The 21,899-nt window shown below is 24.1% G+C and overlaps 1 protein-coding gene across 1 annotated transcript in view; it reads left to right on the forward strand.

Annotated features, from left to right (window-relative positions):
- The first annotated feature begins 244 nt into the window (after positions 1-244).
- The window catches only part of LOC112595012 (lachesin-like), a 121,202-nt gene continuing 99,547 nt past the window's right edge, over positions 245-21,899 (forward strand). Inside the window, exon 1 of the mRNA XM_025340077.1 lies at positions 245-334. Coding sequence (XP_025195862.1) covers positions 262-334 — 73 coding nt within the window. The 5' untranslated portion in view covers positions 245-261. The remainder of the gene's footprint in view (positions 335-21,899) is intronic.

Consider the following 21,899-nt stretch of genomic DNA (forward strand, 5'->3'; position numbering starts at 1 on the left):
CGTCCGCACGCGGGGCAGCATCTCTCTTTTCCTATTTCCCACGTCGTCGGACGTGACGGCGGACGTCATCTCTTGCGCGCGGAACGCCGTGGGGCGTGTCCTGGGACACGTTTTCGGGCCGCGAACGTTCGACTGCCGCCGCGCGCCGTCCGAAACTCGCGCGCGTGCGCACACCGACCGTCCGTTTTACCTGTAAACTCCACGGCCGCCGCCGTCACCGGTGTCAGCACGCGGTTGACGACAGTGTCGCGCGCGCCGACCATGCTGTACCACCGAGTCGCTTGCATCGCGTTCGTAGCCGCCACCGTCACGATCGTCTCGCAAATGTCATCAGGTACGTTCGCTGCATCAAAGTTGTTTTTTAACCCGCTCCGCACGATATTATTATGATATTAAACTGTAATGGGCGCCACGGGTCTATGTATACTGCGACGATATTTATTTTTTCCTTTCGGATTTCCCGTTTTCGACATCCGTCCCGCAGCGTGGCGTGCTTACGATAATACGTCGCACGCACCGTGCCTACCTAGGTACCGCCGATCGCTGTTCTGCAATATAAATCATCATCGTCGTGATAATACATATTATACTGCTGTAATAGATTATAATAACAATTATCATTATTGTAGGAGTGGTGTACCCGATACGAGATCGTACGGATAACTACCTAACTGTTTGGGATTAAATAAAAAAAAATAAATGATAATAATATTATATTATATTGTCATATGTTTGTACGCACGAGGCAACGCCGCCGTGTCGCGTTCAGCGTTGTACACGTCTTGTAGATCGTGGTTGTCGTATGTACAGTATACTTACCTGTAATAGCTTAAAAAACGTATTATAATGAGTACCTTAAAAATGATATCACGTAACGCAAAGACCGTACCGTAGAATATTGTGTAAAAACAACCAGCCAATGAACGTAGTTTGAACCCGTCGTAGCTGCGCATTTTTCTTTTTTTTTTCTTTTTTTATTTTTTAGAAAATTGCATCATATATTCTGTCGAAAACAGCAAGCTTGTCCAAATAAACAATATATATAAAAAAAAAAAAATAATAATAATAATAATAATCAAAGAGATTTATGTAATTAAAAATGTCTTTGTCAGTAGAAAAGTTCTTACATAGAAAATAGTATGCATACATGGCGATATATGTTTAAACTTCCCCTCCCTAAACTATTACTCTGTTCCAGAGAACAAACATTTTTCATTGTTCAGATAAAACGGTTCAGTGTCAAGAAAGTAAACCGACAAGTGACTTATTAAAGTACATAAATTTTAGTTATTATATTTTGCCGTAATAATTAACGTTAGTTTCATAAATCTTATTTTAAAAGTTAGACAATCTTAGAATATAATATTATATTATAAAAGTGATGCTTAATCACTATAGTTTTAAAATCGTTGGAAGCATCCACACAAGCAATTTAATATAAAATTAAAAATTAAATATAATAATATTGATTTCAATATTTAGTTACTATTTTAAAATAGTGTCCAATCGTATAGCAATTAAACTATTAAATCTAAAGCAATAATTAAATGTGCTCATAATAATAAATAATAATATTTAACATTTACCCGTATATTAATTAGGTATTTAATATAAATCATTTTATCAGATAAATTTATTAGAAATTTTTTCTACAATACATTTTGAAAGACTTTTATTAAGTAGTCAATAGTCATAAATCAAAAAATAATTTTGAAATCAAAATATTTTCCTTTAAGTAGAAGATAACAATAAATTAGAACACATTTTACTTAATAAACAACACCTAATTTATTTATTTTTTTATGTATACTTGACTAAATATGTATAGTTGATTAATATAATTAAGACCTGACAAAGTTTAAAATTAAAAAAATTAAATCGTTTACCAAGTATACCTTTATACTTTATATGATTCAAAACAAATCGTTGAAAATAATTGGTCATGAAGATTTGATCTTGAATGCCAGGATTATTGATCATAAAACAAATATTTTTAGTTTCTTAGTTATTTTGTTACACTAGATATATTTCTTATTTTTTTATTTATTATAATAGGATATTCAGTTAGCTCAACTTGCAATGTGATTTACAGATATGATAATAATATATACTATTATACCACTATATCAAAATTAAATAATATAAAATAATAATTTGTGATTTTTAATTGATTCTCTTCAATGGTAAAATTAAGATGTTTGGACAAATTTAAGCATGATGTATTCGCTACATGAGGTAACTGAACTGACATCATAGTGTGGCTTATTAGCTTTTATAGCATGGCGATAAATCCAATAAACTTATACGATCGTTATCGACTTACCGTTCCGTTGGTCGTGCCAATTATAAAAAAATAAATAGTCATTACTTGTGTTTTTCGGTTCACGTTGGTGTGGTATTGTATCTATACTGTGTTTTTGTTGAATAATAATGGGATTAATAGAGTGAAAAAGTAAAAAATAAATTTATTTATAATTAACTCTTCAAGTAATAAATATTATAAAATTAATAAGTAGAATAATATGTATATAAAAATATTGGATGATTATTTTACTGTTGAAATCTTATCATTTTAAAATCTTTTTCTTTTATAGTTTCTAGTCGGCATAAAACAGTATTTTTTTTAAGTTTTTTACTTTATTACATGGCAGTACATATTTTTAATTTTATATTTTGAATAAAAATATTTTCCTGAGTATTTTGCGGGTTATCTCTGTACCACTTCACATCACTATCGGATTCTTTTGTATCGAATTACTCTAAAAAATATTTTGCTTTAGAATAATATGAATTTAAAAATTTATATTGACAATTTTACATTCAAAATAATAAAATATTAAAAAATTTAGTTTTTATAATCTATATACTCGTATATTTTAATTAAGTATAAATTTAGTATAGATATTATTATAATATGCGTTTTTTATTTAAATCTGTTAAATCTGTTATTGACTTAATAGCAGTAAAAAATACTTCGATATTTAACTTTGGAGATGGTTTTTTTTTTTTTTTATGAAAATTACTTAACTGGTACTTTAAGAAGTTAAAAGTAAAAAAGTTGGGGCTCTTCTTAACAAAGGGAAACACTAAAAAAGTTAATCCCAGAAACTTGAAATTGTAATCAACTATCAAGTATTTATATTGCTTACTATTTTCCGTGCGTAGTATAATTTTGATTTTTTTGAGCTATTTTAAGTATGATATTTTTTTTTTTCTGTAAATATTAATAAAAAAAAATAATATTCGCTGTGTCAAAATTCTTGTAAATTAAATTAAAGGTTTTAAATACTCGTAAATTTTATTTTTGTTTGTATAAATATATTTAAAATAGATAAACAATATATTTTTTTTAACATTTATTTAAAGTTAAAACTTTGATAAAGTTTGTTAAAATTACAAATATTTTCAAATTATTTTTTAATTATTAAAAGTTTTTTTTTTTTATATTTAAGATTTGAAAATTTAGAGCTAGATTCCTTATAAGTACTTCATACTCAGTGTCATAACAACTTGTTTGATAGGAGAGCGTTTGTAAAGTATAACAGAGCTTTTTAACCAAATACTTCTAAATCATTATAATTTATAAATAAACTTATTAAATATACATTTATTGTAATCGAAGTCTTTATTTTTTATTTGCAATATGATAATTTGAACATTTATATGGAGGGACTTGGATCGTACGCCCGACGATTCGATGCCTTCAATCCGATGGGTGGGATCCTCTCTAACAATTTAGAGAATGTTTTAGGTTATACGATTACAGGTAGTGGGGAACGTCCCGCTATATCAGGCCTGCTTGAATAAAGTGGCATTTGATTATAGGGTCCGACACCGGGTTGCGTGACCCAAGCAGGTGCGCTGGGGGAGACTAAGACTTGAAGGCCCTGAAAAGGGGGTCGTTTTACGGTCTCCCTGTACGAGTATCAGCCGTACAGAAGGAAGTTCTTCGTTCGACGATCGATATACCCAGGGCACTACGGGTGTTTAGTCCACGAAGATTGGTACGTCGAGGGCCTTCGTCGGACGTCTGGCCAGGATCGTTGTCGATATTCGATTAACTTGAGAGGTGCTCATCAAGTGGTTACCGTTAATCGACGCGATAAGCAGCCCGCAGTACGTCGTTAGTAGAAGTGGCGTGGCTATAACCTGCTGTTCGTCCGCGGCGCTAGTCCGATCGTTATTCTCTGTTGTCATTGAATCGCTGACAACTCGATGGTTAGATTTCTTCTTAGTTCAATTCCAATTCCTCGTTGATGTATCGTTGTTAATTGCTTGGAATGTTAAAGAAGTTAGAAGAGTGACTATTCTCGGCAAACTGACCAGTATATATACCCGTTTGTCGATTTCATCTAACTCCTGATTGGCCAATCGATATCGTTTAGACGCGTTATCTATACACGTTTCTACTAAACGTGCGGTCTAAACAACGTTGTTTTCACTTGCCATAATGTCCTGTTGTTTCCAATAATTTTGTTGGCTTTGAGAAAAGTCGTTTTATTAGTCTTTTGCCGTTACAATTTTTTTTAAGTTCTTTTAAACTCTAAGAATCTTTAGTTACTAAGTGAAACTCCTTCTTAAATTTAACAATCATAAACTGTAAAAAGAGATTTTATACCATAGTTATGTTTCAACAATTTCACTTCATAAATAATTTTTATATGAGTATTCTATGAGATTTTACCCATAAGTCATTAAGAGGGAAGTATTAACACGACAAATACTTTATATTTTCCTAGAAACTAAAAAACTATTAAAACCATGAGATGAATAAAAAAACAACATTTCCTTTTAAAAACAATATTTTAATTTAAAATTGTTAGCTCTACTATTAATATGTAATTAAAAATGTATATATTATTTTGAAACAATAAAATTAAAATGATTTTAAATTCAACTTAAATTGTTTTAATTTTTATTGAAGAAGTTACAATATTAAATGATAAAAATTGTACGTAAACTAAAATATATTATTCAATAAGTAGTTTTTTGAATATTATTAATAGTCATATAATATTATATTAATAGTAAATTTTTATTATAAAAAACTATGCAATCAAATTGACAATATTGATTTATATTATTTATAGATTTAATAGTGTAGAATACTAAAGAAGTAAAATGATAATAAAAAAATACAAAGTATAAAAAAATTTACTGCATGTGAAAATTTCAATTATTGTCAATATAAATAAACGCTATTTAAAAATAGAATAACTATTATAGATGAGTAAATAAATCACGATATAAAACAGTTTTTTTAAAATATTTCTTTAGCATAAGTAGAGAGGATGCGATAGTATTATTTTTTTCCGGATAAGCAATAAATATTTATATTTAAGCATTTCTAAGTTTATTGATATTGTTGGTATTATAGATACATATTATTAGATATTTAAGTGCGATATTATAAGTATATTAAATAATAAAATAAATTCACTTACACAAATCAAAAATACGCTTATATTGTATTCACTAGAAAATTATATCGCATCCTGTATAATAATATAATAATTAATATTTTATATAGTAAAAAATACTATTGGTTTATATTTTAAGATAGTAAAAAATTGAAATCACATAACTAAAACGAGTAAAAAAGAGTTTATGTATAGTAAATAAAATTATATTATCCAATGTATTAACTATACTTTTATTTAAAAAAAATAAAACTATATGGTTCATATATATATATATATATATATAATGTTGGTACCCTTTTTAACTAAATAATTTCATAAAACGTCGAAAATTTATGTAATATTAATTACTTATTGTTTGACATAAATCAAACTAATTGCGGTGTAAAAAGTAATGTTTGTTACGGTGAACATTAAATGATTGAAAAAATGTGTATATTTAAATGAGTATAATTTTATTGTTATAAAAATGAATGATTAAAATCTGAGTGAATGTAAAAAAAAAAAAAAAAAATAATAAATTATTTTTAATAAATGGTTTTTACAAAATATCATAATTAAATTACATTACAATACACAGAATTCTTAGTGTAGAATTAATTATATATTCAAACATATTATTAACGGTAGAGGATAGCTTAAGTTTAAATACCAACACATTTTAATACAATTTTTTTTTTCAAGTTAGTCAAAAGAGCCTTTGTGTAATATATATTTCTTTAATGAAGAAAAATTTTAAAATTTAATATTTAATTCTGTTATGGTAAAATAGAGTTCATAAATATATATTTTCATTTTCCATTTTTGAGTTAAACTGTAAACAATATTATTCAAACGTTTTAGTCGAAAATTAAATTGAATTACAAATATTTAAAAATATATTGAAAGTGGTAATTTTTAGTTTTTTTACAGTAACTAATAGTTAAAACCAATGCTAAACAGAAACAATAAATAGACAATTTTTTTCTTTTAAGCCTTAACACATTCATCATATATTATAATACAATACATAGATATTATCATTATTAATATAATAAACGTTAATTTTAATAATAAAGTGTATTGAATTACATTGTAGGTTTTTAACCTTTCTGGGTCATGAATTCCTTTGATTTATAAAGTGAACTTATGTAATTATTACGTATGAGTTTTCAATTAAAAAAATAAAAACTACCTAATATTGTCTATAAAAATTCATTTAGAATTATTGTTTTTTTTTTTTTTTTTTGAAAGTAAGAACATACAATTGAATTAATTTGTGTTAAATTGAATTAATTTAAAAATATTACAGTATATATATATATATATTATAATTTAAGCAAACAAATTATGTATTATTTATTTTTCACTATTTGGGTAACAGACGAATCGTACCAATCGAGCTCTCAACGACGAGATTAAAACACTAAAAAAGTGGTATTTTTTTTTTTTTATTAAATGCTCAATACAAAATATGTTAGTGTGTATATCTGTTGTCAGCGTGTTAGTGTGTGTGTATGCATTAAGTATCTTATGCACGTATAGGTTAATATATGGTGACAGAAGCGCATAAAAATGGCAATTTCAGAGTGCGGTCGTAGACGCAGGCAATAACCAGCCTATTATAGGTGTAGCTCAAGTTGTTAAAATATTAGCATTTTATCTTCCGCACACGTATAATTGTTTTTGACCTACGATTGTAACAATCGGGAAAAACAAAACCATTTTCAACGTGTCTCTTCGTTCTGCTCCTCGCGTCTATATGCCGACGATGCAACGGCGGGGTTTACGATCAAAAAAGAACCAGCCAGCCTGTAAAAAAAAAAAAAAAAATACCGAATGCTAACGAAAAAACATTTTAAGTTCACTTTAATGGTTGACATTTACTGTAGCGATATTATATAAGGCCATTTTGTAACCAGACAAGCTCGACTGAACTGACAAGCATCAACAGAAAAAAATAAAATAAAAATTGATACGACTATAATAAAAAGTTCTTAATTTTCATTTAGGATGTGTGAATTTATTTCTACAGACTAAAGGACTACTGTCGTTTATTAAATTATTTCATATATAAATATATATTTATAGCGTTGTGGTAAACCACCTAAATATTAAAATAATAAATATACGAGTATATTCACTTTATTGGATTATATATAATCATTGTCAATAATTAAAATAGATTTACGATTATATATATAAACCTAACCTTTAGTACATGGCACAAAAATAAGATGCTTAGTTTCTTTTTTTTATTACCTAACTTAATCGGGGGGGGGGGGGGGGGGGGGGTTAACAATTATTTTTTTGTCGTTGGTTAAAGTAAGAAGTTTTTGAATATTAGCTTAGGAATTTAGGATTTTAAAAGAAAATATATTTTATTTCTATTTTTTTTTTTAATATAATATACAAAACTTAAAACTACTTTTAAATATTTTAATTCCAGGTATTTAGTAAATAAGTATTATGGAGTAACCGTGTTTCAAATACTCGTAATTCTACTACTGCTCGTTTAGAATGGCCGTTAAGTAAAACATTCTAACCGTGTATTACCTATTACGAGCTACTAGCACGGCCGGTATGTTGACAAACATCTTGAAACTTTTGTCAAGAGGGTTAAAAGGGTGGTCATTTGTATTTACCTTTTACACCACTATTTGACTGTACAATTACTATGTAGGACATCTAAGGCCTTGATTAAGCTATTTATAAAGTACGTTAGATTGTTTTAACAATATTTGAAAAATACATTTTTAAATTACCACTAATATACATTTTTTAAAGATCAACTAGGGGGTTGATATGGAATATAAAACATTTTAATTTACTAAAATTACTAACATATAGGTAATATTTATATTACAATTAATTATAATATTTTCTAAATTATTAGCTCGGATTATATAAGATAATATTAGACAATATAGAATAATAATAATATTAATAATTTTATATATTATATTTACCTATCTAGTAAAAGGTATATGGATATTACGTACTTTTTCAGGGTCAAAACATTATTTTTTAATATATTTATACAAACATAACTCTACAATAGGATAAAAAATGTTTTTTAATATCCATACAGCTATAGTCTGGTGCACTTATGAGTTATGACATACATTCTTGAACACTATTTTTTTAGTATTTTTGATTATGTTAATGGTTTTTAGAAATAAAAGTACTTCTACGAGTTATTTGGTCTTAATTTTTTGTATTATTAAAAAGCAAGAATTTTAATTTTAATTTAAGTACAAGGCTACTCAAACAAATATCTTATTAAATTTAATTTTTAAAAAAGAAATATTTTTAGATAGGTACCAGCCAAATAATTTTCTTCAATTATTTTGGAAGCAATATAATTAAAAATTGTTAGAGTGTAAGTATATAGATGAATCATAAAATATTATTAATTATAAACACTTTTCATAAAATGATTTTTGGTATACTTTTTTAAAAATTATATGTGTTTTTTATTTTTAAAAGGTTACTATAAACTAAATTGTAAATATTTCAATAAAAAAAAAAAAAAAAAAAATAAAAAAAAATATTCAATTGAAATGCTAATAAAAGTAAATACATTATAATACATTATCTACTAATATATCATAAGTTTAGATTTTTAATTAAAAATGTTGTTTTAATTAAGGCGATTCAATGGAAGCTGGATGAGTAATTGAGTTAAGATAACAAAATTAAATTTTAAGTTCCTTTGATGAATATGGTTATAATTTTCATAACTTCCAAGTGAATAAAAATACAAGAAATACTGTAAAAAAAGCCAGTTTGTAGGACAAAAAAAGTTTTAAAAAAAAAAACTTATAAAACTTCAAACGATAACTATTTTTTTTTACACGGTTCAATGTAAATTATCAATATAATAGACGTCTTTTAAATTTTTTAAATGAAAAAAAAATTGTAAAAGTTTATTTTTTTATCAATATACTTAATTACTTTTCCTTAAAATTAAACGCCTAATTAAAACTCGTCGACATACAACCAGAATAAAATTAAAAAAGCTACAATTATTTTTAAATTTATTATAATATGCATACAAAATAACTAATAAGTATTGTATAATGTTATTTTTTATATTAATGTTCCAATATAAAAATTTGAACAATTTTAGAAAAAAAAAAAATTTAATTGTAATGGAGCAAAACATAATATTTTATTGGATAAATAAACGATTTATTAAGTAAGCTTAAAGCTTAAATCCAATTCAGAGGTTAATTATTGTAATTAATTTATACGTAAAAAATATTTTTGTAAGCAAATTATAAACTATAACAAAGTCATTAAACCAAATGAAATATAGATCAAAAGATCCCTTTGACAATAATTATTTGATTATTTGTTTCCGTCAAATTGTATTAATTTCTTAATTATTAGCAACGCATAACTAAACAGCCGTATGTTTTTCAATTTTTGAATAAAATATTTAACATTTTAAATTCGTATTTTAACACAACTTTTGCATAAAGTTTATCTATATATAATTAAGTTTTATTTTCGTATAAAGAAAATAATCTAAAAATTTGTATTTTATTGATTAAAACAACATTAAGTAGCTAACCAGCTCTGCTATAGTTTTAGGTCTGGTGTAGTGTACATTATTGTCATTTAGTAGGTCATTATAATGAATATGTTAAATTTTAACTTAATGATAAATTATTTTATATGATAATAAGCGATTCTGATCAGAGACAGATTAACTGTTTTGTAATCTCAGTGACCAAATAAATGTTTTAATAACATTAATAATTTAACAAAATGTTCGAATTCTAAATTCTACACGTAGTGATGAATGTATTTATTTCATGTTGATATGTGTTTTTTATTTTTATTTTTGTGTCTGAAGATACTTTTTTTAGTATCAAAAATGCTCTAAACTTTTGGGAGATCAAAGTAGAAAATTATTAATGCATTTTAAAGTAATGGGAAAAAATAAGAAATATATCATTTATTTAAATTTCTAAATTATTCTTAAAATAATTGTTTAATAACCTTAATCACTAAAAAACAAAAAGATGGATTGTCTGGACTTAGAATCGTTTTTATTGTATATCTATGAAGGTTTATGACTAAATTCAAATTTAACACATCCATTAAATTATCTACCTAATCAGTGAAAAAGTATATTTATTATCCTATTGTACCGCAAGGCAGTTTCTTCTTATCCTCTTGTTTTCGGTAATTTTATTTTTCATCATTTTAAAATATAATATGAATTTTCTACTTTTTATCACTAAAATGCAAATTAGACCAGAAACTACAATCAAATTTTGAAACCACATTATTTGTTTTCTATTATAAATACTCATACACATAAATGTATTTGTACAATATAAACATCGTTGTAAAATTAATACATTTATCACTCAACTCAAAATCTAAAATTTAAATACCATCGGTTTGTATTTTGTTTTTTAAACATTTACTTTTCCCTTTTTTTTAGAACTTCTAAATAAAAATTAATTTATCCCAACAATAATTTAAAACAATATTTATTACATTAAATAATCATTGAAACTTTAATGTGTATCGTGTTTTTTATGAGTAGAATTTAACATAACCCAATAACATAAGTTTTGTTTTTTATGAAGTTTGATCTTTTGTAATGCTTATCTATCATTATTCAAAACTACTCCAGGGATAGTATTTTTTTATGTGACTTAAAAGTATAATATGAGTTGAGAAAAAAAAATTATAAAAACACTATTTATAAAACGTGTTTAGTTAAATAATAATTTAGAATATTAATTATAATAAATAAGGAGTTTTATTTAAATCATGATTTAGTATTTTATTGTTAGTATCGTAACATAGTATGTTAAAATAAATTTATTTAAACATTTAATTAGTCAACTTGTAAAACAAAACAAATATTGAATAGATAAAATCACAATATAGTCAAAGTTTTTGTTACATCATATATAACTCGTATTTATATCTCTCGAGAAAAATATACTAAATATTTTACATTTTATTCATTCGTGTGTATTTTTATTTATCTAGATAAGTTCTATTCCTACATAGATAAGAAAACGAAAGCTATACATTACTTGTGACTTTTAGACCGAACAAGATCGCTAGTGGATCGAACCTTTAATAAGACCGCAATAAAAATAAATCCATATAGCTAGTAGATAGACGAGTAGAAGAATAAAAGAAAAAAAACATTCAGAAAAATAAAGACACGGTTTAATTCGATAAGAACAAAATTTCTGGGATGCGTAAAACTAGTATTGCAATTGATGTAATATCTGAATTTATATCAATTTGGTGAAAATTCACTATTTGATACATTAATTTTTTATTTAATAGTTGGTTAATGTCATATTTTTTAATTTTTTTTTTCACATCATAAGTGTAACAAAAATGTAAATAGTTATAATTTGATTCAATTTTTTATTAATTGAACAACATAAATATTTTTCGTATTTTCTTTTAAAGCTATTTTCATGAGAATGCCTACATAAAGATAATTATATTAAAATTTACTACGGGTTTATGTGTCGGATATGTACTTAATCATCTTAGAATTTGTTTGCATGTTCCGCTATTTTGAAAAATATATTATATTTATTTGAAAGTAATTTATTTTTCTAGATACGACCGTAATCAATCTTCTCTTAATTTTATTTTGTTTGACGGTTTCCAATTTTGGCAAACTTGATGTCCGTCTACAATTACAATTTCATACTTTTATAACTAAACCTCAAATATATTAATTTTTATTTTTTCTTAGTAACTTAACTGTTTTTACAAAAATGTGTATATTAAAAATACGTTTCGAATCGATTGAGAGTTATGATTATTAAACGCGGTATTAGTTTGTAGTAATTATTCATTTATTTTCGATTATTTATAACTTCGTATAACTCTACAGGTCTTTAGTAGCAACATTTCTGTTAAGCAAGTTGTACGACAAAGACAACTATCACATATATCATTATAGTTGTAAGTAACAAAAAAAAAAAAAAAACAACAACTGACGACTATTAAGAATGACAAGGACTTATTCTATGAATGTAGTTAGTAAAGAGTGTTTTATTACCTAATGCAGGGCGCTGGAAGTTACTTCATCAACAATTATCTAGTTTGAAATTATAATGAGTTTAAACAGTTTTTTCTTATTAAGATTCGTCGTCTCAATTATTCACTTCAAGGTTTCAAACATACAAATGCATTGTGCAAACTATTCAACAGTGTCTTGATCTTTATATTTATAATGTGTATACAGTAAAATATAAAAAAATCAATAAATATTAATTTATACATTTAAAACAAGATGTTTGTTCTTCCCTTTGGCATTTCTTTCGTTAAACGTTTAGTAGATCCAGGAAAATTGAAAATATCGAGAAACACGTAGTATCCTGCTGGTTGCTAGTCGCAGGTTAAACATTTTGATTTCACTAGTTTGGTGGAATACCATTGTAGTGGAAACGTTCGTTATCACTTTTTATTATCAGGTTGTAAATAGCTAGCGCGAAACGGTCTAGAGGTTACTAATGCAGTCGTTTTATTTACTTTTCTATTTCTTGGACCGTCGTCAATTTACCATTTCATACTCTCTTATTTTTCACGTCTGCGAAATTAATACGTTTTTTTCCTTATCTTTGTCGTTACAAAAATCGACGGGGCGTATGTGCGACAATGAAATGGTTTTAATCCAATATACAGAGAGAATGAGGGAGACAATGAGGGGAATGGGCGCAAAGGTATTATCGGGTATACCTATCGGAAAACTGAACTCGTTATTTAATACGATTGAAAACGGTCCGGGAAATGCAGCAGGCGAGAATAGACTGCCTAAAAGATAATCGAAAAACGAATGGTCAACATTCGTTAAGCAGTACGAGGGATTTCGTAATTCGGCATGATGTTATATGATTGTCATATTTTACCGATTTTCGGTTCTTTACTTTATAATAATTTATAAAATTGTTCAAATAATAAAATATGATAGTTACAATGGATTCAATTGCTAAATTATGATAATAAAAATTTAATTCTATGTTTTTATTTATCGTTTGATTTAATTGATGGTACAAAGATTAGTGTCTTGGATACATTTTAGTTTCAAGTAAATAGAATATTTACTTGAATTAAAACAATTTAATTACTTTTATAATACATTTCTATCAAAAAATACTTATTATATTATAAATTATAATATCATACATAAAAGTTTAAAGAAATATAACTTACTCAAATACATATTTAATAATATTATATGTAAATGTTAAATACATTATAAAAATTACAAAATTAACATAACTTTACAGTATCAGATTAATATTTAAAAGTACAATTTTTTTAATATACACACAATAAGTTATTAATCACAATTCATACGGCACCATGCAAAATAAAAATATACGGAGTTTGAACGTAGTAAGATAAAAATACTTTAATGGCATATAAGAAAAAAATATTAAACTAAAAGCATTGCAATAAATCAACATGAAAATAAAATGTTATTATAAAGAATATCAGTATTACACGACGGTACAATTCATCATAGTTATTATTGTTAATTAAAGAGCATGTCGAAAAAAAATGTATTCAAAATATAAAACATATATTTTTTTGTCCGATATATTTTTGTTTTTGGACTTGAGCTACTAATAATTCGTATTGGTGTTGTGTTTTACACAGTTCAATATTTATAACAATCAAACACATTTGTTCATTTAATTATTATGTACGATAATAAACTTTAAATTGCTTAATTGAAACACAAGTTTAAGCTATAAAGTATTGTAAAATTATACGGTTTTAAGTGGCAAACGTCTTCTGAATGCGAATGAAGATCATATTTATGCAATAGTTATGTATTAAAAAATTATATTTATAACGAAATACAACTTATGATTTAAATGTCATCTCATTTAATATTTTTATATTGAAAGGCATTGTTTTAACTCGTTTTAATTTTAAAATTATTGATTTTGACAATGTATTACCTTTAATTAAATGAGTTATTCAACTAGGTTAAATTGTGTCATATATGAATACAAACAATTTAATAACTTAAAAAAAGAAACTTTTAAACCTAACTATTGATTTAGTATAACTTTTAACAATAAAAAAAATAAAGATGTAATTATTTTTTTTTCATCTCCTAGTTTTATATCGTACATAGTGTGTTAGTACTAATATTATGATTTTTTATTCACGTTTTGAGGAAATTTGTTTGTTTAAATATATTTAAAAAATATTTTTTTTTAAAGATTTACTGTTTATTTTTCATAAACAATGAATAATATTGATAAAAACCATTTTATGAAATATCGTATAGTGTGTAGCTTTTTTTCATATTAAAATGGTTTTGATCCAATAAAATGAATTATTAAATAAATTTAGAAACAAATAGAAAGTATTTCCATGATCTATTGTAACCACTTTAGTAAACTGCGAAGAAAGGTTTTAACACATCGTACAATAATATAATATTTTATAATCGTGCGTTTCATGTAATTTTGAATGTCTTGTTCAATTTTAAATAAAGTACAAAATGATTGGTAAAATACCCATGATGTAAGAATATTCATCGATTTAATAAGACACATATAATTAACAATAATTGTATTAATAATCCTCACCAAACCTAAAAAATAATGTTTATACCAACGGATTTTCAGATATCATAGATATGCATATTGTAGAGAAATCGGTTCTATGGCATGGGCTATAAAGTATAGATTCTGGCGATAGTAGGTGACCACAAGGGGTAGTTTTATATTACTATAAACAAAATGTTCGTCGATTAATAATCACTTGAACACAAAACGATAGATGACAGGAATCCGTCGATGACGCCGCCTATTTGAGCGTCAAAATGTTGTTAACGGTACAATAACCATAGTGATGAGCTATAATAATAACAACATTATGAAGGCCTCGTGCACGCAAAACCGATCTACGGATTATACTCTACTCTCTCACTGCCGTAAACCCTTTTCATTATTGGGTTTCGTATCGCTTTACATCGATTGTGGACTGGCCACCCAACAAGCATACAAACATGGTCCATTGTAATTGAAACCTTTGTTTCTATTTTGTCAGCGTGTTTTAAAACTCCATTCCACTAGTATTTACCTAGCTATTATCGGTACTCATATTATATAAGCCTTTCCAATCAAAGGATGCGACTTGAAAAACCATAGACGGTTTTGTTTCAATATAACCGAAAAATACAAAAATGAATAAAACAGCACCCGATTATTTTGTTATAAATGACACGCATTTAGGTACTGCGCATAATGTCATACTAAAATTAAAAAAAAAAATTCGGATATCTCGTATAATAATGATCATTAATTTGAATTTTTTTTTTTTTTATCATTATTAATCACAGTGATTAATTGTAATACTAACTCATACCGTACAATGTATTGTAATCGGTTCACTTAAGTCTATGATATATAAAACGTATATGAAATTTAAATATCGGTGAACCATTTAGCATGATTTAATAATATACACCAACAGTAGCGCTTACATTGTACTATTACTAATAGTCTACAAATACGTTGTGAAACAAGTTAAAAGATCTTCAGGTGTCTTTACAGCTAATGACATGATTCGAAATGATTTTATTACTGATTATACATTTGTCAATAATTAAATTAAAAGTTATGACTCTAGAAAAATTATGAAAATTCTAAATTAATGAAATAATAAATGAAAAAAAAAGTGAAAGGTATTAAATGTAGAAAACCATAAAATAAATGTAATACACTTTTGTAAGACTTCATTCTGGTACACGTAATAATTCATAATAATAAAACAATTTTGTTTTTTATATAAACAAATTGTTACAGCGAATTGTGTATTGATAATAATGTATAAACATTTAATTTTATAAATGTACACATTATAATACAGTTATAATAATAATGATAAATATAACTAATGCATTGATAATAATCGAAAAGTATTTATTTTTTTTTTTTAATTGCATGTATCTGTAAGTGCATACATGTACTCGTATTTTTTACCGTATAAACCCGAAAAATAGTTATTAAAAATATAATTATCTATGTCAGTATTATTTGTCTAATTATAAAAAAAACACAATAATTTACTTATAAAAATAGAAAAGCTATTGTAGTTATTACAGTTAGTCACTGAATGAACGATAAAAAATATTTATTATTCATACATTGAAATATTACATGTTGCAATATAAATGATTGCATGTAAATTCTTACAAATATTATTTGATTAATTTAAAAATAAAATATAACTCAACTAATATTGCTTAGAATGGAAATATTCGTGTTATCGCTTATCACTTAATAAAACGTATTTTTACTAATGCAAATGTTTTAATGGACAAATAAATATAATATTATCATTGATACCTGTTAATGAATTACATGTTTAATGTCAATAGATGATAATTTGCATAGCCATAAATATAATAGTATATAGATTTAGTGTTTTTATAAAAATAGGTATTTTGCAGAAAAGATGTAAGTAGGTTTCTAATACACGATAATAAAGTTTTTATTTTACAAATATAAAAAAAAGTTTAAAAAAAATATAATTATAATATAATTATTGGTAAATATATATTTTTTTAGAATAAAGATATAAACATATATATATATATATATATATAATATTCAATAGCCAACAGTAAAATTATCAACTATATTATTTTTTAAATCGTGTGTCTTAATTGAAGAATACGTTTTATGTTTTTATCATTCTAACTTGGCGGTGCTTCTTAAGTGACCCATTTATAAATTTTATGTGATCCGTATGTTCTAAAAATGGGTAAAAAATAAAAATACTTTTTTTAGGATCAACTGTCTTAAAGAGCTCTTTTAGAGGTTTTATCTATTAATATCAAATACAAAAATAAAATGATAAAAAATACAATTGATTATAATATATAATAATAATTGTTATTTTATTATGTTAACAAATTTAATGATTTACACAAATTATTGTATATATATATATATATATATATATATATATATATATATTTAATTTTCTTCACTTTACCGATTTGTTTATTTTTATCATAGTTATGCATGAAAATATAGATTTTCTATCAAAATATTGTAACAACATCGCAATATAAAACATATTTGCTATAATGATTTATAAACTTATTTTTATAGATTGATATAATGCTAAATTGATAAGTATGATTAATATTAAATGACAAATTTACTTTTGGTTCAATATAGAACGATTATGTTTATGTAACTAATCACTTATCAAGTTATGGTTGAAGACTATTTTACATATTTTTAGCATTTAGCATAAATTTAGTACTGCAATTAGTTTAAATAATATTATACCTATGTATAAGTTAAAAATTAAACTTATGTATTTATTAACATGAATGTAACAATATATTATATAATACTATAATATTTAGTGTATGAATTAAAATTATCTAAAAGAAATATTTATAAAAAGTTCAACTATGGATATTTTACATCAATATTTGTCAATGTGATAGACAGATATTATTATATTTAATATTTAATATAGAGTATAAAAAATATTAAAATAACAGTATTTGAATGTTTTATAACTTACTCCTAGGTAACTTTAGTTTTTATTGTTATTATAATTATTTTACACTTTTAATTTTTACATTATATTACCATGCCATTGTAAACAAAGGTGTACTTGAATAACTATCTTTTTTTTTTTTTTTGGCAGTGGGAGGGATTAAGATTTTAAATATTTGATGTAAGTGTTATTAAAATATAAAATTATTGTTTATACTTAATTGTAATATTTTTTTCTATTATTAATACTATTGTCGCAAATATATTATCATACTTTTATCGAATATTTAAAAAATATAAACATTATTTTCAAGGATGGTTTACTAGCCCCCCCTCCAAAAAAAATAAATAATTTATCTAATAGTAGGAATATTTTATGATGAAAAATAATTTATAAACAATATGCCATAAAGCATGAAAATGTCTTCACAAATAATATTGCGAGAAAATTAGACTATATTGTATTAACTTTTAAGTTGGTTCTATAGAATTTTAAAACAAATATTTATTAAGAATATGTTATTTCTAATGATACATATACTCGACTTTGTATATACATAAAATTATTTTAATATTTTGGTAATTTTTCAAAGTGCTGACTGATACATACCTGTTGCAATGTTTAAAATTTAAAATGAATTATTTTGTTGTTAATAGAATATTGAAATAAATTATTTTTAAGAAGGGCTTACTCTTCTGTAGAAAATTAGTATCTATTAAACTGTTCTAGTGGAACTTTCATTTAAAATTACAAATATTGTAAACTTCAAACCGTTTGATTTATACTCAAGGGCATTCTGATCATAGTTGAGTCTGAAAATGTGAAGGGTGGTATAAGTTAGTTTACTATAATAAATTAATAACGCATACTCTTCGAGTATCAATCTATTTTATTTTAAAGTTATATTTTAAATTGTTTTCATTTTTTTATGATATATCAAAACAGAACTACTCCTTAAAAACTATAATATATATAGTAAGAATACTACTTAGATACTAAATAATAAATATTCATAACAATATAATTATAACATACAGTTCATTCCATTAATGATATTAATATATTTTTTTTTTATTATTTAGAAAATCCGAATAAAATCTTTAGTAAAACAATAAATTATATTATGTACATTTTGAAAAATATTTTATTTAAAACTCTATAGGTGTCGATAATATTACTAATATGTAATAACTCAACGTTAAGTACGCATAAATGCGTGAGTTCTAACTATATCAATATTAGTTTCATATTATAATTCATTCTTACATCATTATATTTGAATTTTTATAAATACTTGAATTTTCATTGTAGTTTTTTTTAAATTTATTATATCTAGTATTTTTATTTTTATTTTTTATATTTATAAGTTATATAACATTTTTTTAAACATTTTTCTTACTCTATAATTGGACGGTGTTTGTGAGAAAGGGCATAAGTCATTTTTTGACATTTTCATATTATACATTAATTTAGTAGGAAATTTCATGCTCTATCGTTTGGTGCAACTGTAAATATTCTATTTATTGTTTTTACCGAAATACATCTATGTGCGTTTAGACATAATAAAAAAAAAAAAAAAAATGTGTTTGTGAGAAAGGGCATAAGTCAATATTAATATGCATAATTATTAAACTAAAATCAGTGCATTGTTGCCGTGTATAGTGTTTTAATAATAATATTTTAATTGCTGCAAAGATATTTTAATAATATTATTGGTAGCTACTAACATCTAATTATGACGTCTAAAAGAAGTAAACAGTTATTGAAAATGGTTGTTGGTAAGTACTCTATTAGTTTATTATATTACAATATTATCTTATAATATACACTTATAAATAATAATATTACTTAATTTTATTACGTATTCATCATTTATTCTTATATTTAAATTAATAGACAATACTGATGGGGACTTAAAGATTAAACCAAAATTAACAGAAATTTGTCGAAATTTAAATCATCAGTTTGAATCTGAATACAAAAAACAAAAAACAATAGTAAGTGTTTGTCATGAATTAAAAGTATGTCATTAGTCTAGGGCTGGGATTTGTAAGTAGATACATAATTTTACAAAAACATAATAAATTAAGTACCTACTGCAAATGTTAAATTAATTTCACGTGATTTTCAATAAAATAAAACATATTTTATTTTATATGTTTTTACATATTTTGTCAGAAATACATATTTTAACATTATTTGTAAAATTTCTGCATTTTATTTTACAAATTTCGTAAATGTTGACAATTTTCGTGGTTTAGTAGTATTATACATTTATACTTTGATAATAGTACTCGTGAAAATTGTAAGTGTATAATGCATGTATGAAATAAGTACATGAAAATATTAGTTAAATATTAATAACTTGTTTATAGTTTATCTTATTTGTTTCTATTCAATAACTATACATTAATGATCTTAGATTATACTTTATGTTCATTAATTATTAGACAAAATATATTTTCGAATTTTCAAAAGTGTCAGTACTTACGTTCACGTGGTTGTGAATACATCTTTATTTTTATATTTTTTAAATTAAATTGATTAAAAATTAAAAACAATTAATTGTATACTATTAAAAAATGATTTAGAATTTTATTTTGATTTTACACGTTAACATAATTTAAAATTCACTTCAAAATAATAATATATCAATTCCAAAAGCATATAACGATATCATATATATCACTGAAGAAAATAAAAAGGATCTACTTTCTCTTTTAAAATATATTCCTGAAACTTTTCATAGTTTTTATCAGAATTTAAAAACTAAACAAAATATAAATGACCCTATAGTGTCAGATGAAGAAAATTATTAATTTATTTATGTATTTTATTTTTAATCATATCCTGAGATTTTAAAATTTTAATTTAGTTATCAGTTTACTTATATAATATTATATTCCTACATTATTTTTAATTTCTATTTATTTTTTTAAAAAATGTTTTAAAAAACTACTTATCAACAGTTATGTTTGTAATTTTTATTTTTTGTTTAAGGTTAAACTAAAGTATTTTAATAGTTAATGATATATTGTATAAATTAATAATTAAAAAAAGTTTATGGAGTTATACTTATTTTTATTTTACTATTATATTAGTTTTGTAATATATTTTAATAATTTATAATTATTATGTATTATTTTATTTATGTTATTTGTGTTACCTAAAAATAAATTATTTTTATAAATGGTGTTGAGTTATAAAAATGGTAGTACATAATACATATTGCTAAAAAAACATTACAGTATAATATTATTATTTTATTTATGACATGTGTCCTTTATCACAATAATTATGATTTTATTTATGTGCGATTAGATACAAGTCAGTATGTGAGAAAAGGCACAAGTCATAAAATTATTAAATTCAATGTGATAATGGTCACAAGTCATTTAAAATAATGAAACGATAAATTAAAATTATTATCCCTTGTTCTAAAAAATCAAATAAAATATAAATTATATAAATTAAAAAAAATTAATTAACAATAAGCAAAACATTGCAAATGAAACGTTTTTCCTGTCTCCTGAAAACTAGTGAATTTTGACTTGTGCCCTTTCTCACAAACACCGTCCAATTTTTGTAAATTAAAATTAGTATTATTGTAGTAAGGAAAAAAACTACATACTGGAATAAAAAAGTTTTTTTTTTTATTCAAGTGAATGAAATCATAAAAAATATATTTTTTTTTATACTCGTAAGTTATATTACAAGTTTTTACTATATATTTAATTGGATACATTTTTATGAGCATTACATTGAGTGAGAATAAAGTTTGTAATTTTTCAAATTACATTTGATTAAAAAATTATAGTATTATGTATTAATTAGTTTAGTTTCTATATTTAACATAATTATTCAATATAATATAATGTTATAATGTTTTTAAATATTAAATTTGCATGCGGGTTTAACTCAGTACACAGTTAATAATAATATCATGAT

The sequence above is a fragment of the Melanaphis sacchari genome, unplaced genomic scaffold (genome assembly GCF_002803265.2).
Source record: "Melanaphis sacchari strain LSU unplaced genomic scaffold, SCAv2.0 Contig24_pilon_pilon, whole genome shotgun sequence".
Taxonomy (NCBI): Eukaryota; Metazoa; Arthropoda; class Insecta; order Hemiptera; family Aphididae; genus Melanaphis; species Melanaphis sacchari.